Source organism: Myotis daubentonii, chromosome 7 (assembly GCF_963259705.1).
Source record: "Myotis daubentonii chromosome 7, mMyoDau2.1, whole genome shotgun sequence".
Classification (NCBI taxonomy): Eukaryota; Metazoa; Chordata; class Mammalia; order Chiroptera; family Vespertilionidae; genus Myotis; species Myotis daubentonii.
This window is the reverse complement of record NC_081846.1, coordinates 50,971,498-50,993,486: the sequence shown is the minus strand read 5'-3', so window position 1 is coordinate 50,993,486 and position 21,989 is coordinate 50,971,498. Positions and strand designations below refer to the sequence as shown.

The window sequence follows — 21,989 nt, the reverse complement described above, 5'->3', positions numbered from 1 at the left end:
TCGTCATTGATATTTCTAGCTCTCTCTCTCTTCGTCTCTGAATTCAATAAAAATATATATTTTTTAAAAAAGATTCTTCTTACATCAAATAATATTATAAACTAATTTTGAAATATATACTAGTGATTCAAAGACATAATAAAGAAGTTACAATTCATAGGTGGCCTAAACAATGGGCTTGAGGGTAAGAGGGATGATGATGGTACTGAATGTAGCTCAGTGGACAGGGAAAAAATCAACTGGCTCATTCTAAGGAGACTGGACCATGCACATAAGAGGTCACCTGTGACTTTGGCTATGTGCACCTTCCAGCCCAAAGGAAGAAGGAAGTAGATAGTGAAAGGGGTGGTAAAGCAATCAGTGAATTGCAGAGGCCAAAAGAGGGGGTAGGGGAGAGAAAGAAAAACTCTGCCTTGAGAACTAAAACAAAAAGGAGCAAAACTCAGAAACTAAGCAGAGAGGAGCCCCAAAAGGCAGTAAAAATGGCTGGAACCATTAACGTGAATAGAACGAAGTCCACTGCACCCCTGATGCTGATAAGTAATGCTAAAGCTAAAAGTGCTTTCACGTGGAGGAGTCCATACTTTGTCACAAAAGTTAAACGCAAAGGGACATAATTCTCAATTGTTCCAGCCTTAGTTGGAAACTTTCACTGATTTTAGGTTGTATTCCCTTTATCCTATATAATAAAAGCCTCATATGCTAAGTGTCTGGTCCTCTGGCCTGCTCTTCAACCAATCAAAGCATAATATGCTAATGGTATGCTAAGATTGCTCAACTGCTCGCTATGACGTGCACTGACCACCAGAGGGCAGACACTCCGACCAGTAGATTAGCTTGCTGCTGGGGTCTGAGGGAGACAGACCAGACATGCCCTGGAGCCCTGCCACGGTCCCTCTCCGGCTGGCCAACTTCCCATGTCCCTCACCAGCCCTAATCGTGCGCTGGTGGGGTCCCTCAGCCTGGCCTGCACCCTCTTACAATCCAGGCTGAGGGAACCCCCCTCCAGGTGCATGAATTTTGTGCATCAGGCCTCGTTTGTTTATAAAATTCAAATAATGTGTGGGAGATAATTATTTTTAACAATACTAGTATTTACAAGAAATATATGTACATTGTGTAAGTGCTTGCAATTTGAATTTATAATGATATTAATGAAGTTTACTGTACAATAATGTTTATTCTTTTTAAATTGTTCACAATTCATAGAGATGGCCAAGGCATCCTTGCTAGGACTCCTCTGCTTTTCTCAGGTTGAAACATATATACTTACCAAAAAACTTCATAAATGTCGCTTTAAAGGGTTTATGGGTTTATTTTAAATAGCCTTCCAATAAAGCAGACTTATAGAGCAACCCAATATATAGAATCTTAAATGTGTTACCATTTTTTATCAGTAAGTTCCATTTAGAACTGCAAATATACTGTTTGCAACTGATTTGATTTCTATTTCCTCATCTCTGTATCTATCATCCTTATAGTTGTTTGCATAGCCAAGAAGCTAAATATTTCATTTACAAGTTTCAAGAATTAATGGGACTTAGGTACATGGTTCTTCAAATAACGGTATTAATAGTATTGAAGGGAGAATAGAATCAGAAGGGAACACTTTATTTACAAGTAAAGTAAATCTAGAATTTTCAAACATATAGATAGGTAATTGCCCTCCCCATTTAACAAATAAGAAAAGGCTCGAAATGGGAAGAATTCAAAGACTAGCCAAGATGTTATGTATCTCAAATTGTATAAACAAGTACAGGGTGGGACAAAAGTAGGTTTACAGTTGTGAGTACTCAAAACAGTTTATTCTTGTGTTATTACTTATTAAGTATTGTGCTATTTCCCATATGAATAACTGTAAAGCTATTTTTGCCCCAACCTGAATTATATAAGTTTAAGCAAATCAAAATTTACCAACTGTTCAATTGAGTGTGATGTTTTACACTTTCCCCTCAAATTTTTATTGTGGTAAACTACATAACATAAAATTTACCATCTTAACCATTTCTAAACATACAGCTCAGTGTTGACTTTTTCTTACACAATGTATTCGATGGCTTATTACAGTGAAGTATCTTGACATCCTTTAAATCTAAATTAGTCCTATAAAAATTTAATTAAAACAACTCAAGATACATTATTTTGCCTGAAGTCATATCAATACAAAATGAAAAGTTCAAAATTGGTGGTGGAAGAGAAAAGGCTGATCCAGTAGAATCTAGCTTGAAACAGGCTTCTCTTTATAGCCCAAGGCCATAGGGAATTCATGAAATCAGTTTAACGTGAAAAATTTTGTGCTTGAAAACAAATTTCAAAATATAGCAGTTTGATTGAATTAGAAAAATAAGATTCTACATATGAAATACCACTTTAAAGCCTATATAATAAAAGCCTAATATGCTAAGTGTCCAACTATTCAACCATTTGACTGGTCGTGATGATGCACACTGACCACCAGGGGGTAGATGCTCCGACCGATAGGTTAGCTTCCTGCTGGGGTCCAGCTGATTGGGACTGGGTAAGACAGCCGAACATGCCCTGGAGCCCTCCCGTGGTCCCTCCCTGGCCTGATCATGCATTGGTGGGGTCCCTTGGCATGGCCTGTGGGGGATGTTGGAGAGCAGGACCCCTTGGGGGATGTTGGAGAGCCGGTTTCGGCCTGATCCCCGCAGGCCAGGCCGAGGAACCCCACCAGTGCACAAATCCATGCACCGGGCTTCTAGTATTAGATATTTGTCAAGTTTTTCCACTTATCTCTTCATGTATAGTTACTAAAGTAACATTTATTGAGTCCCTGTACAATAAGCTATTAATAAGTATGAGCATTGCAGATACCTGGAAAGTAGCATGAAACTAGTTTTAGGTTCAACTTTTAATTTAACTAATTTCATTGTAAAAAAAAAAATGTATTTTGTTTAGCACAATACTTGCAAAGCACTGTGTTATGGCTTATAGAGGAAGCAAAGATACATACGTCATTACCTCAAGAAGCTCATAAACTAGTGAGTGCTCAACTGCCTCTTCTAATAGAAGGAAGTCCAAAAGGGTAAGTGAAGGTTTTCATAGACTAGAGCTGCCCAATAGAAACATTATGTGAACTATAAATCTGAGCCACATATGTGACTTTAAATATTCTAGTAGCCATGTTTTAAAAAAGTAAAAAGCAGATGAAATTCCACTTAATAATGCTTTCTTTTTAAAAAATATATTTTTTATTGATTTCAGAGAGGAAGGGAGAGGGAGAGAGATATATAAACATCAATGATGATGAGAGAGAATCATTGATCAGCTGCCTCTTGCATGCCCCCTACTGGGGATTGAGCCTGAAACCCAGGCATGTGCCCTTGACCAGACTAGAATCTGGGACCCTCCAATGCACAGGTCGATGCTCTATCCCCTGAGCCAAATCGGCCAGGGAAATAAATGCTTTCTTTAATCCAGTATTTCCAATACATTACCATTTAGGAATGAAATCAATATTTAAACGATGGAGATATTGTACATCCTTTTTCATACAATCCTGTCTTCAAAGTCGACCTGCCACACTTTCCATACAATAATCACACGTGGCTAACGTCTACCCTGTTGGCAGCACAGACCTAGATGTAAACCATTCGTTGTACTGCAAGGTCCAACTCCCTTCAGGAAGACTGCCAGGTAAAATATCCTTTCAGACTTTAAAGACAAACCAAGAAAGATAGGTGAACACCCCCAGTCAAGTCAGTCATCAGCAGCTTAACAATCTGTAAAGAAACATTAGAAAAATATAAGTAGGATTCGTTGAAACTTATGTAGTTTTTAAAAGTGCAGACAATGGAGTTGGGTGCCAGGGTCAAAATCTGGCTCTGGTGCCTTCCAGCAGTGAGATTCTAATCAACTTACTTGGCTTGCCTGTGACTCACTTGCCTGTTTTGAAAAATGTGAATAAGAATATTTAGCTTATAAAGGTGTTGTGATTTCAATTCTCATGCCTAGTATTCTGAATTTTAAGACAACAACACTCAGGCCCTAGCTGTTTTGGCTCAGTGGAAGAGTCCTGGATCCCCCACGGGTCCTGGATCCAGTAAAGGGCATGTGCCTTAGTTGCAGGTCCTGGTCGGGTCTCGTGCGGGAGGCAACCAATCAATGTGTCTCTCTCTCTCTGTTTCTCCCCCTCCCTTCCACTCTCTCTAAGAATCAATGGGAAAATATCCTTGGGTGAGGATTAACAAAAAAATAATAATAATGACTCAGGTGATTCTGCAATAGCAGGGCTGTGAATCTGTTTTGGTTAACTAGTGATCTTTTAAATTGCTCAAATTATCAATGATTATGTTGTACACATGCATTCATTAGCAAAAGCTATAAGCAACAGAGAAAGCTTAGCAATGATCATGAACAATAGAAAAATGCAGAATACACTATTCGTTATTAAATTTATGCCTCAGCTTCAAAATTTAAAACAAGCAATTTTCAACTTTTAACATACATTGTGTCCAAAAATGTGTTTGGAAGTCAATTGTTTAGAACTTTATTTTCCCACAACAGAGTACTAGGTGGGGCCACAACTCTCTTCCCTCGATGATGCCCTGGCATTGGCACTAGGAGAATTCCCTTGCTCTATCTTCTGCCAGAAGTGGGATCAAACTTTTTCCAGCTCCAGGCCACTGGCTTAAGAAGAGGTTCTAGCAGGGAGGGGTAGAATGAGTCCTGGCAGGAGGAGAGATGCTTCAGAGATTTGGGTGTAGAGAACTGCATGGAGAAGTCAAGAGATTCCTATTATTGCATATCTCCAGAGACATTTCTCATCCTGAGGAAATTCCATGGCATTTAATTCTGTTTTCCTTCCTGGGGGCACTCTAAATGGTCTCACCTACTTCCCTGCCTATTTGCTATAACCTGTGGATTCAGGCCAAGATTTCCCTCCTTTCCTGGCTCACAGAGGGATGGGAAGCTTTCTCACAGGTTCTCTGCCTGTCCCTGAAATGAGCATCAATATTAAAATAACTTTGTTTCTTCCTTAGTCTCATTCTGGTTTTCTTTTTATTTTAGGGATAAGCAACCTAAAGAACAACCTGTGGCACTTGCCCGCTGGGCCCTCCAGGCTCTAATACACAGCCTTTACCTAATTGCACACGTGACATGTAAGCCAGCAATTACAATCAGTGTTCATGGAGGCTGGCTAGTAAGGGGTGTGTGCCAATTTTTGGTATGCAAATCAGAAATCCTAAACATGCCTGAGTGTGTGTGTGTGTCTGTGAGCGTGTGTGTGTGTGTGTGTGTGTGTGTGTGTGTGTGTGTAGGCATGGACATGTGTATAATCTCCAGATTCATACATCTCTGAAACTAATTCAAAATTTTAAACAATATTGCATGAGTCAACAAAACATATCTCTGAGCTCAATGCTTCACAGACAATTTTTTTCTTTGCTGTAAGCTCCTGCAAAGGAGAAGAATTTGTATGTAGAGAAGTCTGTAAAATTGCTGTCCCTGGCCTGTAGCTGGGGGAAAAAGGGGTGGGGGGGAGAGCCAGTGAGGGGATGACCCATCGGAGGTGCCAGCTGGGCTCTCATCAGCCAGGGGTGGGGACACCTCTGCCTCTATCACAGAGAGAAAAACTATAACCATAGGTGAAATGCTAAAATCTGGGACCAAACATTTCTTAGCTCTGTATCTTATCCCATACTGTGACTGTGGTATACTTTGACTTGTGCAGTTAACTTTTCATTGACTGGAAAAAAACAAGTTGAGGCCCAGTGTCAGTGCAGACTTGTGTGAGAACTTTATGTCAACTTCTACATCTGAATGGAGAGAATTACAGTAGTACTAACCTCAGACTTCTTTTGAGTCTGCAGGCCGACTATCTGCTGAGCCAAACCAGTTAGGGCTCTCAGACTTCTTTTGAGTATGAATGAAATACAACTTGTGAATGCCCTTAAGTTCTAAACTACCATAAAATGATAAGGATTAAAAGATTCAAAGTGTGTGTCTGTCTGGCTTTCAAGTATATACACATATGGACACATGTTTCTGAAAGCAGTGCCACTTTTCACATTGGAACTTTTTTGTTCAATAACTTTACTCCCAAATTCCATATTTAGGAAACAATGCCATTAGCTTGTTCCCTCTGATGCTTAAATGTTACACCTCCAAAATAGATCCTGATCCTACCCATTATTCTCCATCTTCATTGTCAAAAATCTAGACCAAGTGTCCAGAGGACTCCTAATTGATCTTTTAAAATGTAACGTGGCCCAGCTGGTGTGGCTCAGTGTGGAGTGTCGATCTATGCACCCTTCCCCAGCTCTAGGCTGTCAATGTAAGAACTTATAATAATTTTGTTTGAGCCCAGCTGGCCTGGCTCAGTAGTTGAGTGTCAACCTATGAACTAGAAGGTCATAGTTTGATTCACAGTCAGAGCATATGCCCGGGTTGTGGGCTCAATTCCCAGTGTGGGGCGTGCAGGCAACAGCCAATCAATTGATGTTTCTATCTCTCTCTCCCTCTCCCTTTCTCTCTGAAATCAATAAAAATATATTTAAAATGTAAAGTGGACCATGTTACTCCTCTACCCAAAGCTTTCTGATAATTCATTTTGCCCTTTAACTTCAAACTCTTTCGGATGTACTAAAAGGGGCCTTTTGCCTGGCCCCGGGCCCACATCCCAACCTCATTCTATTCTCTTCTTAATACAGTCCAGCTCCGTTACACATCCTCGATAGGCTGCTCTTTCTCTAGAAGATGCTTCTTTCTCTTTTCTGTCCTTCAGATCCCAATTTGAATGCCATTTCTTTACAGCGGCACACAATTGAAGTGTCCCGAATCTGTCCTCTTTGAAAAATAAGGTGCTTATCAGACAACTAGAATCTGGTGGGAAATGAAATTATCGACTTATTTTAGAAGCCGATGCAGACCCAATGAGTCTCTAAGATTTTAGTTTTTACAAAGGCAGGGGATGCTCCTGATGGAGGAAAAAAAGTGAGGGACAAGTCAGCGTTGGGAAATACTGCCAGCCTGGGAGAAAAGGACTACGGCTGGCAAAGTGGCATGGACAGAGGGAGAGGAAAAGCAGTAACGGGTTTATTTAGATTCTATCACTGGCTTATCTTTTCCACTGTATCGTTACCACAAGCGCAGACCCAAAGTGGCATGGCAATGGCCTATGGCAGCTGAGAGATCAGGTTTAAATCTAATCTCTCTCAATATCTTTGTGATCTTAGGAAATTGCTTCACCTCAGTTTCATTATTTTTAAATACAGACAAAAGCAATCTTGGAAGGACATGCGTTTTAAATAAGAACTGTATGTACCTGATACGTTTTGTATAGAATACAGAGCTCAAGTTTTTGCCTGCCTCACATACCCTTTTAAACAGGCCTCATCTCTTCTTTTTAGAAAAACCACCGCCCCATGTCTGCCCTTGTGGCTTCTGATGAGCTGACTCACCCCTTTCAACCCAGGAGAACATGTGACACTGTTCTGGCCAATGAGACCATCACAAACCCTTAGCCATGTGACCTAATTAGAACCAATTCCAGGGCTTTTGTTAGAGCTTCGGAAGAGACAGTTCTTTTTCGTGGAGTTACTAAGCTGCAGGATGTTTAGTGCCACTGGGGGCTATTTGTGCCATCGTGTGGGAAGGCCCAGCCTACCAATGCAGCTAGCTTGGGTGAAAATAGAACCCAAGATGGAAAAGGACTGTATCCTGATGATGATGTTGTAGGTACTGGATCTTTCAATGTTAAAAACAGATTCACCTACATATTTCTTTCTTTCTTTTTTAAACTAGTTTCTGATGCATTTTGGTCACTTTGACTTGGATGGTCTCTTACTAACATAGCAGGTACTCAATAAAGGCTAACGCTAACCATTATTTAATTACCAATATCATCACCTTGGGATTGTTTCTGAGGCAGAGGCTTAGAGGTAACAAAAAGGGGGCTTAAGGAAAAAATTATGGGTGGGGAGGAGAAAGAGTTGAAAATCAATTATACTGTGTTAGATGTAAGGGAGATACTAGGTGACTGGTAATTCAAGAGGAGCTAGTAATACGCAAAAAAATTGTAAATTGGGAACTGTCCATATGATAAGTCATGGAATCATAATCTTTTAATTACTATCTATTTTTCTGATTTCTTACTAAATTATTTTTTGCAAGAAAAAAAATGCCCTAAACCCAATTAAAAACAAAGTAAATAATTTTCTCTACCCAATATAATAACTAAAAATTCCTGTAGCAATAACAGACCAGGCATGAATTAAAATAGCAAATTCATGCATGACTCTTCATGCAGGCCTGATAAAGAAGGAGTATGCACCTTTTTAATTTCTTCTGTTATTTTTTATTTTTTAATATATTTTTATTGATTTCAGAGAGGAAGGAAGAGGGGGAGAGAGAGATAGAAATATCAATGATGAGAGAGAATCGTTGATTGGCTGCCTCCTGCATGTCCCCCACTGGGGATGGAGACCACAACCCAGGCATGTACCCTTGACCAGAGTCGAACCTGGAACCCTTCAGTCTGTAGGCTGACACTCTATCCACTGAGCCAAATTGGCTAGGGCTATGCACCTTTTTAAAAAGAGCTGATAAAAAGAGAGAATAAGTTATTTCTATATGGTCCATTAGACATTTTTAAAGGATAAATTTCTACTTTCCATAATGAACAAGCATCCATTCTCACTACAATTCTAAAATACCTCATTTTATTGTCAGTGCACTGTCACACTGTCAAAAGGATATTTCCTCCCATGGTGCTAGTGAGTCATCTGTAATTTTAAGAACATGAGAAGGGAGACGTTTTCTGTAATAAAGAGTGGGTGAAGAATTTGAATGCATAGCCAAATGGTACAAAATCAACCCAAGCTATAAAAGTAACGGTGAGAAAAAAAATCCCATGGAGGGGGGCAGGAGGGAGGTGAGTTCACAAGCTCAAATATGCCTTGCCACACAACTAAAGTAAATAACAAATAAAAGGAATCAAACCTTGAATGATGTTCTGAAGAACACTGGACCAGAGCTCACATGGTATGGGGAATTCTATGACAATATTCTGATAGCACTCTTTTTTTCTTTAGTTCTTACCTTGGACTTCTGAAGGCTTAAAGCATCTGAGGGTCTGGGAAGTTCCTAATGCTTCCATGCACCAGGAATGCTCATGAGATGGTGTCACTGATCATGGATTAAACTACTTTAACAATTTTAGTAAAATTTTTAACATTACGTAATCTGCACACTTTAAACTGGAGCAAAGAAGATAAAAATATGTGGGCATATGCCATCTGGAAATACACCATCAGCAGTGACAATTCCATAAGCTCACTGAAATTGTCTTTGTAGAAGATGACAGAGAGCTTAGCGTTGTTTCTATTTCTTACACAATACATTCCACATATGCTACATATATGTAATTTAATCAAAAGTATAACAGAAAAAAGAGATCCTGCAACCGTTTTTATAGTAGTACTAGAGACCCAGTGCACGAATTCGTGCATACGTGGGGTCCCTCTGGGTGGCCTGTGGGCATCAGGCTGAAACCCGCAATGCTGCCTGCAGCTCCTACCTGCCGCTCCCACTCATCCTGGCCCCACTGTGCCTGCCACGGGCTTGTGCCCAATCAGTCCCGATTGGGAGAGGTTCATGCCACCACAGCAGTGCTCGTGAGCCATGATCCCTGCATCTGGAATCTTTCTGAGGGGAGTAGCCTGCGGGATCTGGCTGAAACCCGCTCTCTGACATTGCCTGAGGGGTTTCAGATTGCAAGAGGGCACTTGCCAGGCCGAGGGACTCCACCGGTGCATGATCAGGGCTGGAGAGGGACAGCGGGAGGGCTCCAGGGTGTGTCCGGCCCATCTTGCTCAGTCCCAATCAGCTGGATCCCAGCAGCAAGCTAACCTACCAGTAGGAGAGTTTACCCCCGTGTGGTCAGTGTACATCATAGCGAGTGGTTGAGCAGCCTTGGCATATCATTAGCATATTACACTTTGATTGGTTGAACAGTTGACTGGTCACTGGATGACCGGACACTTAGCATATTAGGCTTTTATTATATAGGATTGCTTTGTTTATTCTATATATTATTAAGAAACAAACTAGAAACTATATATAGATAAGAATGACCCCTTAATTATTGTACTTGAGAAAAATCTTAGGAAAGTCACTGGCCTAACTGAGGTTTACATATTCCAACTCACTCAGGCAATACAATCCACATCCTCAATATCAGTAACAGTGGGAAATCTCATTCTAAGAAGCATTTTCTCTAGTGACATTTCCACAATTAGACCCTATAGCTATGCCAGAGTACTGTGCATGTGTATTGCATTGTTTTAATGATGATCACTTTCCCAATCTCAGATATTCAAGTCACTAAAATAAAATTAGTCATCAAATATGTAAAGAAAAATTTATTATTTTTAAAAGGTTATTATTTTGCTAAGCATTCAAACCTTAATCATAGAAAACAATTTCAGAGTTTAAGACTATTCCTGCATATGAAATAATACAATTATGAAAGAAAATTTAAGACTAGAAAACTGTATAGGCAACTAGAGAAAGTTTTAAAACATGAAAATGCAAAATAGTGAAATTTCAAACACAACTCAATAAGGTATCCTAAATATACCATATTGCTTTTAAAGAACTTGTAAGAAGTTTCATTTGCATTGCTTTGAATGACTTACATTTGAAGACTCATTTAATGTCAGCTCAATGTGAAAGCAATGGAAGTGTCTTACCTTAGAGAAAACTCCTTCCTGATAACAATATTTTTCTTATCAGGTTGTTCTACTTGCTCACTGTGATTTGTTCCAAAATTCCAAAATATTTTTCCTTCCTCACACAATGTGCATTTGAAGATAAGGATAGAAGATGTTAATGGCAAGTCTGAATGTGAACCTGACAAAGTTTATAAGGGTTACATCAGCACAAGAATCTGGCTGACTAGTCATTTCATCAGAGTTGGTCTTTCACACCCAGTTTTAAGACCGTTCTTTTCAGTATTAAAAAGGGTTTGCATACTTTTGTTTTCCATCTGCCTTTATATTCTTTACTAGAGGCCTGATGCACAAAATTCATGCACTCAGGAGGGTCCCTCAGCCCGGCCTGCACCCTCTCACAGTCCAGGACCCCTAGGGATCGGGCCTAAGCTGGCAGTCAGACATCCCCCTGGCAGCCCAGGAGCCCTTGGGGGATGTCTGACTAATAGCTTAGGCCCGCTCCCCCTAGGGAGCCATTAGTTGGTCATCCTAAGAGCTGCTGAGAAGGCAGGAGAGGCTCCCGCCACTGCCACTGCATTCACAGCCTTCAACCCAGCTTGTGGCTGAGTGGAGCTCCCCCTGTGGAGAGATGGGGGCTGGGTATCCCCCTGCATTGAGCGTATGCCCCCTGGTAGTCAGTACATGTCATAGTGACTGGTTGTTCATGGTCGTTCCACTCTTAGGGTCAATTTGCATATTACCCTTTTATTATATACTACAGGCCCAGTGCACAAAATTTGTGCATGGTGGTAGGGGGGTCCCTCAGCCTGGCCAGAACACTCTCCATTCTGGGACCTCTTGGGGGATGTATGACTGCTGGCAGTCAGACATCCCTCTTGCAATCCGGACCACTGGCTCCTAACTGCTCACCTGCCTGCCTGCCTGCCTAATCACCCCTAACCACTCTCCCCTGATGGCCTGATCACCCCTAACTGCTCTGCCTTGGCCCCCGCCACTGTGGCTTTGTCCAGAAGGGCGTCCGGAAGATGTCCGGTCTATCTGGTCTAATTAGCATATTACCCTTTTATTAGTATAGAGGATTATATATCACTCATTATGAACCAATAATTTTATTTTGGGGACATCCTTTCAAGATAACAAATTTTATCAGTCTGAAAACTTTAATTTAAGCAGGAGTGGGAAACCGTTTTTTTGCCAAAGACCATTTGGATATTTTTTTTTAACATCATTTGCATCATACAAAATTATCCACTTAAAAATTAGCCTGCTGTCTTTGGTCAAACATTTAATTAACTCACCCCCTCATGCCTTGGCAGGGCCAGACCAAATTATTTCTCGGGCCTTACACAGCCCACAGGCTGAGCATTCCCCACCCCTGATTTAAAGGGAAATATGAATTAGGTTATCTGATTTTCACATGAAGAATCTCTGCTTTTGTCAAACTGCATTTTGTTAGTTTGGTCTTTATCAAACATTCATTTGAAAAAGAAAAAAAAAAACACCATTCATTTGTTGTTTCACAAGTAAGGATACAGCATATGAGCTGGGATGCTAGATTCCAGCCCTGTTTGATGAAGACCCTGTGTAGCTTTAACAATTTTTAGAAGGTGTTTACTGCTGGAGAGATGGGGGCTAGGTGTCTTTGAGTAGCAAAAGGCCTTCTGGGGATCGATCCCCCAGCCTAACCCACAATAAGAGAAGTCTTTGAACAGACTAAATATGTCCAATATCTACAAAAAAACTAGCACACTCCATGGGGTGAATAAATTTCTGTCTAGAACACAGCAGAGTCATTACCTCAATAATGAAGTACTTTTCAATAAGTTGAAATGTTTAAATAACTTGATAATCTGCATTTTTACTTTCCTCATACAAATAAACCCCTCCTAGTTTGTTTAATTTGGGCTTTAGCATTTCAGGTGATATATTAAATTATATTCCAAAGGACTGATTTAATGATAAAGTGAAACTTTTCTTATAATTTGAAAGGCAGTTATGAAATGGATAATCTCTTACCTACTAAGATTTGTCAATATTATAAGTAATGTTAAATAGAGAAAAATAAAATCTTTGGAAAATGATTATCTCTCCCTATAATGTAAAATGGGCAAATGCTTGGTAAAAAGTGTGTTACACTTAAACCAGCTATATCCTGAAACTTAAAAGAAAAAAACACACAAACAAACACAGTGCTAGTCATTCTTTTGTGAGGGTTCTTTTTTTTATCTTTGAAACTATAGCAATGAGAAGTGATTTACAAGACTGTCTCAAATCCACATATTAAAATTGCCAAACTTAAGCATTTGACAAAGGCTAATTTCATGTTATTAAGAACTGTGTCAGCAACAAACAGAGCCTAGTGTATTTTAAGGTCCATGTCCAACTAAAATATTTCATTTGCTTAAATACGATCTTTGTGCCTTACCCTTCCACCAAGAGTTCAAAAATATATTGTGTCAGATGAAAAAGATAAAAATATGTTGCAATCCAAAATCAATATAATAATCATTTTTTATTTTATCCTTTTCTGTAGCCTCTTCTTCTTGGTTTGGTGAAATCATGGTCTTAATAAAAGATTGGGTGCTTAATACAAGGTACTTATTTCAAGCATGGATACAGAAAATGCAAGCATTAAAATATCATTATACATTCTTCAGAATACTATATTTTTCTTAATTCTTATCAATATAAATATATTTTTACCAAAAGTTGAATAATTTTTTAAAATTGGAGTTTATATAGTAATGTTCCAGAAATTAACTGATTTACCTATAACATGCTTTAGAAATTGAAAACACTTGTGGCATCAAATTTTGTTCCATAATAAATTAATAATAATATTTTTGAAGTCTTAATGTGATAATTCCAGGATGTTCAAGTATAGAAAACATAAAATTTTACAGTAAATATAATCTTAGGGTAGAAATTTTTAATTCATTAAATTAGCTGCCTATAACTTAAATTTGTTATTAGGTATCTGTGGTGGTGCATTTGGAACAGCTCCGTCGGTTATGATATATTCATTCTCACGTATGTGCATAAACACATGCAAACATGTTTTATTTCTTAAACAGAAGGGTACTTAAGACTGTACTAATTCAGCCTGTGTTGGTGCTACAACCATCCAAGGTATGCAGTAGGCAATTAGCAGCGAAACACGCCTGATAAAAAACACTCACTTTTTTATTGATGTAGTACGGGTCCAGGTCCTCCAAAGGCTCTGACACCATCCCTGGAGGGATGTCTCCATAAATAAAAGGAAGGTTCCTTCCAGCTTCCAAGTCACTATTTGGCTTTGGGCCATTTTCATCGTCATCTTTCTTGTCTGGTTTGGGACTCTTAGCTTTTTCTTCTGCAATGCGCCTTTCAATAGCCGCAAGAGATTCTCTGGTGAAGAAGTTGAAGCTGTCAGGTCCTGGTGGTACAAGCACTGTTTGCTCCATCTTGTCATCCTGCACATTTTAATTACCATTTACTCCACATATGAAAGTCCTAAAAAAAAAAAAAAGAATGTTGACATTTCTTAAGGAGATTAAGAGAAGACTTAATATCTATAAACTCTTGCATTAAACATTAGAGCATTGACATTTTTGTTTCCAATTAAATTGAAATGTAATTATTAAATGTGAATCTTTTTTTGTAGTAAGAACATTTAATGTTAGATCTACCATTTTAACAAAGTTTTTAAGTGTGTAAGACAATATTGTTAACTATAGGCATGAAATTGTACAACACTTGTAGCACTTATTCCAGTTACTTCAGGAGTGAAAAAAAATCACTAATTGGTCTTAAATGAGAGCTTTCTCTTCAGTAAACCTTAAATATACTAGAGTCCTTGATATAAAACTGGAACAGACATAGACCTGAATAGAAACTCCCCATTTTTCTCTCACCCAGGTCCTGGTAACCACCATTCTACTCTCTGCTTCTATGATCCTGGCTTAACAGACATGGTTTCTATCTAGGATTTTATTAAGTGTACCAACATTGTTTATTCAGTCTTATGCTTTGCAGATACAGGAACTGTGCCATAAGTTAAGAAAGTGGTTCAAGTCTAGCCTTAATTAAAGTACATTAGGCTAAATACCACCATGTCCCTGTGGGCTGTTCACTCTGTAAGACACGCAGAAGATGAGGATGTAACCCCATAGAGACAATGGTTAGTTCATCAACAGGATGAAGTGGAAAGAGAGCTGTCTCTTAGAGGATATAAAACCCAACCTTCTAGTACCTGGCCGGTGTGGCTCAGTGGTTGAACATCGACCCATGAACCAGAAGGTCACGGTTGGATTCCAGGTTGGGGCACATGCTCAGGTTTCTGGCTTGATCCCTGGTGGGGGGGCATGCAGGAGGCATCCAATCAATGATTCTCTCTCAAGATTAATCTCTCTCTCCCTTCCTCCCTGAAATCAATGAAAATATATTTTTAAAAAGTCCAATCCTCTTGTCCTGATAAGTGGCCCCTGGCCAAGGTGGTCAGAACAGTTTGCTGCAGCCAGCCTTAATGACCAATCAGGCTGTTCTGATTGAGTCTTCTTTTCTGAGATTTGAGACAACTAAAACTGTGACCTGGTCATGTCATTAGCCATGTTGAGGTTGTTGTACTTGAACACATACAGAAAGAGACAAGTAAAGACTGGACAAATGCCTTTGATATAACTAAGAATGACAGAAAGACTAGACTAGAAAGAAAGTACTAGATTGGGTCATGGTGGAAGATAGCTAAAGTTGCTGGAGACAGCAGGGTTCTCCTATTTCAGGGGAGAAAACATGACCAGAAAGAAGACAGGATACCATGAGCTCAATAGGAACTGCACTATTTTTCTTCACTAAAGCAATAATAATATTCTTGCTGATACTATAGTCCTATAGCGCTATAGTCCTATTATGAGAACTTGAGGCAAAACTCTCAACTCCAGATAGCAGAGTCAGACCTGATCTGATGCCAGAGGCCAAATCCCAAATGTATTATTTTCAGGCATATTTAATATGAGCTCAAATTTCACAGGTATTACTGAGCCAGAACTTCACAAAGCCCATGCTACTGCTTGGCCTCAAGGTTTATTTGGATACTGAATTAACTCATTAAGGTCAGCAAGCTATGATACGGCTAATTGCATCTTTTGTATATATGAATTGCAATAATAAGATTGTAGCTGTAACTGATCTTTGACAAAGGGACAAAGACAATATAAAAGAGCAAACATGGTCTTCTCCAAAAAATAGTGCTGGACAAACTGGACCTCCACATGATTTTATATATATACTAGAGGCCCGGTGCACAAAAATTTGTGCACTCGGGGGGGGAGGGGGGGTCCCTCAGCCTGGCCTGTGCCCTCTAGCAGTCTGGGACCCCTCGGGAGATAACGACCTGCTGGCTTAGGCCTGCTCCCGGGTGGCAGAGGGCAGGCCCAATCCCTAGGTGCAGCCCCTGGTCGGGCTCAGAGCAGGGCTGATTGGGGAGTTGGGGCGCCGCCCCCTGTCACACTCAAGGCAGGGTCGATGGGGAGGTTGTGGAGCAACCCCCTGTCACACACAGAGCAGGGCCCATCAGGGGGGTTGGGGCTCTGTACCCTGTCATGCACAGAGCAGGGCCCATCAGGGGGTTGGGGTGCTGCCCTCTATCACCCACAGAGCAGGGCGGATCAGGGGGTTGGGGCGCCGCCACTCTCACACTCAGGGCAGGGCTGATGGGGAGGTTATGGCTCTACCCAGTCACAAACAGAGCAGGGCCCGTGGGGGGGGGGAGCTCCCCTCTATCAGGCACAGAGCAGGGTGGATAGGGAGGTTGTGGCCCCGCCCCCTGTCACACACAGAGCCGCAGGGCGATCAGGGGTTTGGGTGCTGCCCCCTGTCACACTGATCCCGGTGCCGGGAGGCCTCACGGCTCCGCTGATCCCGGTGCTGGGAGGCATATTACCCTTTTACTATATAGGGTAGAGGCCTGGTGCACGGGTGGGGCTGCCTGGTTTGCCCTGAAGGGTGTCCTGGATCAGGGTGGGGGTCCCCACTGGGGTGCCTGGCCAGTCTGGGTGAGGGGCTGAGGGCTGTTTTCAGGCTGGGGGTGACTGAACTCCCAAACGCTCCTTTTTTCCTTTTTTTTTTTTTTTTTTTTTAATTCTGGGCCAGCTTTAGCTTGAGGCTTGGCTCCAGCTCTTAGGCCTCCGGCTGAAAGTAAGTTTCTGGCCTTTGCTTACAATGTTGCGAATCTGCTGGCTGAAGTTGGGCGTATTTGTTACAGAGTTTCTTAAACTGCCCGCTCAGAGGCAGCCGCAGGCGGGGAACGTTGGTTTCCTCTGTCACTGAGGCAAGCAAGCCTCATGTTAGTTTCCAGCTGCCTGGCTGCCTGCCGCCATCTTGGCTGACAGTTAATTTGCATAACTCGCTGATTAGCCAATGAAAAGGGTATCGGTCGTACGCCAATTACCATGTTTCTCTTTTATTAGATAGGACTAGAGGCCTGATGCACGGAATTCGTGCAAGAGTCTTAGCCCCGGCCCCTGCCTACCACCGCCATGGCCAGGGGCCTCTGCCGCCTCTGCCACAGTTCCCGCCCACTGTGGCTTTGTCTGGAAGGAAGGACATCCTGAATGACATCGGGTCTAATTAGCATATTATGTTTTTATTATTATTGAATAAATATACATGTTATATATATATATATTCACTTTACAAATATATATATACATGTTATATATATTCACTTTACAAAAATTAACTCAAAATTTATCACAGATCTAAAGGTAAATTTTAAAATTATAAAACTCCTAGAAGATAAATTAGGATAAAATTCAGATGATCTTTGGTTTGGCAATGACTTTTTAATGAATACTGAAAGCACAATCCATTAAAGGAATAATTGATAAGCTAGACTTAATTAAAATTAAAAACATCTGCTCTGTGAAAGACAATATCAACTAAATAAAAAGACAATCCATAGAAAATATGTGCAAAACCAAAGCTGATAAAGGACTCCTATCCAAAATATACAAAGAACTCTTAAAGCTCAACAATAAGAAAACAAGCAAATTGATTTAAAAAGTGGGCCAAAGCCCTTAAAAAATAGCTCACCAAAGAAGACATGCACATGTTAAATAAGTATATGAAAAGATGCTCCACATCATATGTCATCAGGGAAAAGCAAATTAAAACAACAATGAGATACCACTGCATACCTAATAGAATGGCCAAAATCCAGAACACTGACACCACCACATGCTGGCAGGGATGTGGCTCATTCATTGTTATTGGGAATGCAATACAGCCACTGAATGTTACAGCCACTATTGAAGACAGTGTGGTATTTTCTTGCAAATGAAAGCTTACTCTTACTATACAATCCAGCAATTGCCCTCCTTGATATTTGCCCAAATGAGCTGAAGACATGTCCTAAAAGACCTGCACATGGATGTTTATAGCAGCTTTATTCAAAATTGCCATCATTGGAAGCAACCAAGTTGTCCTTCAGTAGATAGCTGGATACAGACAAGGGAATATTATTTAGTGCTAAAAAGGAATGAGCTATCAAGATATGAAACCACATGGGGGAAAACTTAAATGCATCTTACATAAGTGGAAGAAGTCAATCTGGAAAGGCTGCATACTGTCTGATTCCAACTCTATGACATTCGGAAAAAGACAAAACTATGAAGACAGTAAAAAGATCAGTGATTGCCAGGTGTTGAGGGAGGGAAGGATGAATAGCTAAGGCACAGAGGATTTTTAGAGCAGTGAAAGTTTCTGTATGATACTGTAATGGTGGATACAGGCCATTATATATTTGTCCAAACCCATAGAACGTTCAATTCCAAGCGTGAACCCTAATGTAAATTATGAACTTTGAATGATAATGATGTCTCATTGTAGGTTCATCGGTATAACAAATGTGACATTTTGGTGTGCACTGTGGATGGTGGATGGTGCTTTCGGGGGACTGGGCATATATAGGAACTCTGATTCCTACTCAATTTTGCTATGAACCAAAACAAGTCTATTTAAAAGGGGAAAATACATTTGATGAAAATTTTATAAATAAAATAAGAGGTTTTTTTAAGTTTTGAATAAATTGAAAAGAAATATAAATGGATGAAAAGGCACATCTTATTCTTGGATAGAAATACAATATAATAAAGATGAAATTTTCCTGAATTGATGAGTAATTTAAATGTAGCCCCTATAAAAATAACAGAAAATTTAGAACTATACAAACTTATTTGAAACTTCATACGGAAAATCAACCAAACAAAAATAACAGAAAATTCTTAAAATAAACTCCGACTTAAAATTCCTCTTTATTATAGAAGCCATGGTAAATCAAAGTGTTTAAAATTTCCAAATAATAGATTAATATATTTATCCAATGATTTGTTTATTTAAGCTTAGTCTTATCAAATACTGGGATAACATTTATATGTGAGCAATTTAACCCATATTATAATGATATTATATTGAGGTTAATGAAAGTGTTTCTTAACTCTAAGTATACCTTATATTCAAATCGTTTTAAGAATAAACTCTGTATTACAGTAATTACAAGAATAAATTTTTAAAAAATGTTTTATATGGAATATCTAAAAACTGTTAAGTATAATGAATATTAACACTTTGTCAGTAATATTATAGAAAAAATTCTGAATTATATTTAAAATCTGTATACTGCTTAAAAATACAGAAATAAATTGTGTTTTCTATCTACATTATACGCCACTCTTTTAAAAAATATATATTTTTTATTGATTTTTTTACAGAGAGGGAGAGAGAGGGATAGAGAGTTTGAAACATCGATGAGAGAGAAACATCGATCAGCCGCTTCCTGCACACCTCTTACTGGGGATGAGCCTGCAACCAAGGCACATGCCCTTGACTGGAATCTAACCTGGGACCCTTAAGTCCGCAGGCCGACGCTCTATCCACTGAGCCAAACCAGTTAGGGCGATATACTTCACTTTTTTTTTTAAAAAAAATGTATTTTTATTGATTTCAGAGAGGAAAGGAGAGGGAGAGACAAATAGAAATATCAATGATGAGAAAGAATCATTGACTGGCTGCCTCCTGCAAGGGAGGTAAAGCCTGCAACCTGTCGTCATGTGCCCTGACCGGGAATCGAACCAGGACCTTTTGGTTTCTAGGTAGACTCTCAACCACTGAGCCACGCTGGCCGGGCATACCTCACTCTTTAGTGTACAATTTTTTACTGAATACTTTAAATGGTCCTAATTTCTGAAATTATACCTCATTAGATATGGGAGAGAGACCCCTCACAGAATCTGTAGTTTTGGCTTTCACCTTTCTCTGTACATGAGAACAAGCATTTAAATATGTGTTTGGGTTGACAGAGGAGCCCTTTCAAAAGAGAAAAGCAACATAACTTTCTTGGTGAGAAAATACTTCAAAGAGATGACATATTTCCCTTATGAATAATGACAGGCACTTAGAAAAAATAAAAAAGAGAGGAAAGAGAGAAAGAGAGAGAGAGCTAACAATAGCTAGAAACATAAAAATAAAAGGAAGCATACATTAACAGACAGCAAATTTGAAAGAACAACAAAAGGATAGGGAATAAGTAATGTAGTGGGCAATAGAAAAATGATGATCTTTTTTAAAAAAAAAAAAAAAAAGACAAGCAAAACTAAAGTAGAAACCAATTAGAAAAGAACTCCTAAAGAAGAAAAAAAATCCAAAAGAAAATAAATGGAAGCCAGAGGCTGTGGGAAAATTTTTTTTTATAAATAAGCAAAGTAGAATTTGTGAGTGGAAAGAAATAGTAAAGTAAAGCAATACTATGATCAATATTACTTAATATGGGTGAAAGAAGAATAAGAGGAGGAAATTTATTAGAATGTACAAATAATAAATAAAAGCAACAATACATTCTGGTGATATAAAACTGGTGTAAAAGGGGAGGAGATAAGTCAGTAGCATTGGAATGTTATTTTAATAATACTACACATTTGCAGGGAGGTTGTCGGATACAAAAGTTACTAATGATAATGTTCTGCATCACTTCTAAGACACTCCTATTCCATTCCATTTACTACTATAATAAATATTTTAGTCTGGATGAGGTTTTTCTTCTGGACATTTCATATCTCTCTTTCGCAGCGATTACACATGTATTACATGTTGGACTTGAGTAAGCATCTATCACAGCCAAAAGACTCTGTCCTGAGGTGGCTTGGTGAGCAGTATGGTTTTGGTTACCTTCATAGCACAGATGGAGAAGCTTCATTTAATGTAAGCATAACTAATGAGGTCTCACAGTTCCGACTGCTTTGGGCATCTGTATTTTTCCACCCACATAGATATATCTATAATAGCTCAGAATGGAGTTATTTAATTTTCATTGTGGCATTTCACACAAAGGTCTTAATCTTATAAATGCTTTTGTACTTGAATATGGCCATTTATACATTAATTATTATTCTACTTCTTTTGGGGAGCACCTCTGGCCATGACTACTCAGGCTTGCATGGGTAGGTCTGTCTAACTCTGGAGTTTGGTTAACAGACCTTTTGGGTTTTCACACAAAGCTACACTCGACAAACACACCTCTATGAGGTTACAAGATGATACTCTGCTACATATCTGTCTTAGTCTTCAGTTTAATTTTTGTCTTTGTTCAGAATTCATGTGAGAAAGAGGGGTGGTCTTTACATGATGCCCTTAAGAGACTTCCAACATCCACAACTTTGCATTCTGACGCCATTGTGGATTTAGTAACATAATCCAGTAACTTTTCATGGGAATTGTTTTTGTTTGTTTGCTTGTTGGTTTGTTTAACAATGTCCTTAAATTCCATGCTGTTTTTAAAACCTAAAAGTCATCCCCTCTCTCCATTCCTCTCCCCCAACAATGCTGAGACAATTATTTCATCTTTTCATCCAAGCTTCTACTGCTGCTATTGTGATCTATTCGAATATTGCTATTATTTAATGCCTTATGTGACCCTGCAAGAAATTTACAAGAAAAAAAAATGGACTAGTTGATGAGTGAATTAAATATGTTGTCTCAGAATGTCATGGGTTATAGCCTGTAAGTGTTTCCTTTCTGACGAGAGTATATATGTAATCCGTAATGTACTGTAATCGTATTTTGATGTTGATGTGGAGCAGGTCATTAGAGTTTACAATACAGGCTTTCCGAAGAGAAGATTTAGTTAGCTTCAACCTTTGAACTTCTGAAATGTTAAATAAATTAGTTTAAGAAAATCAGACAAAGATAAGTAAATCATAAAATCAAGAAATAGCAAACATTGAAAGCCAAGTTAGAGATCATCAAATCCAGCCCTCTCGC

At 39.3% G+C, this 21,989-nt stretch overlaps 1 protein-coding gene across 1 annotated transcript in view; it reads right to left on the bottom strand.

The window, feature by feature from the left end:
- The window catches only part of LOC132238577 (sodium channel protein type 1 subunit alpha), a 104,449-nt gene that overhangs the window by 62,197 nt on the left and 20,263 nt on the right, over nucleotides 1-21,989 (bottom strand). The window contains exon 2 of the mRNA XM_059704228.1: nucleotides 13,877-14,189. Coding sequence (XP_059560211.1) covers nucleotides 13,877-14,140 — 264 coding nt within the window. The 5' untranslated portion in view covers nucleotides 14,141-14,189. The remainder of the gene's footprint in view (nucleotides 1-13,876; nucleotides 14,190-21,989) is intronic.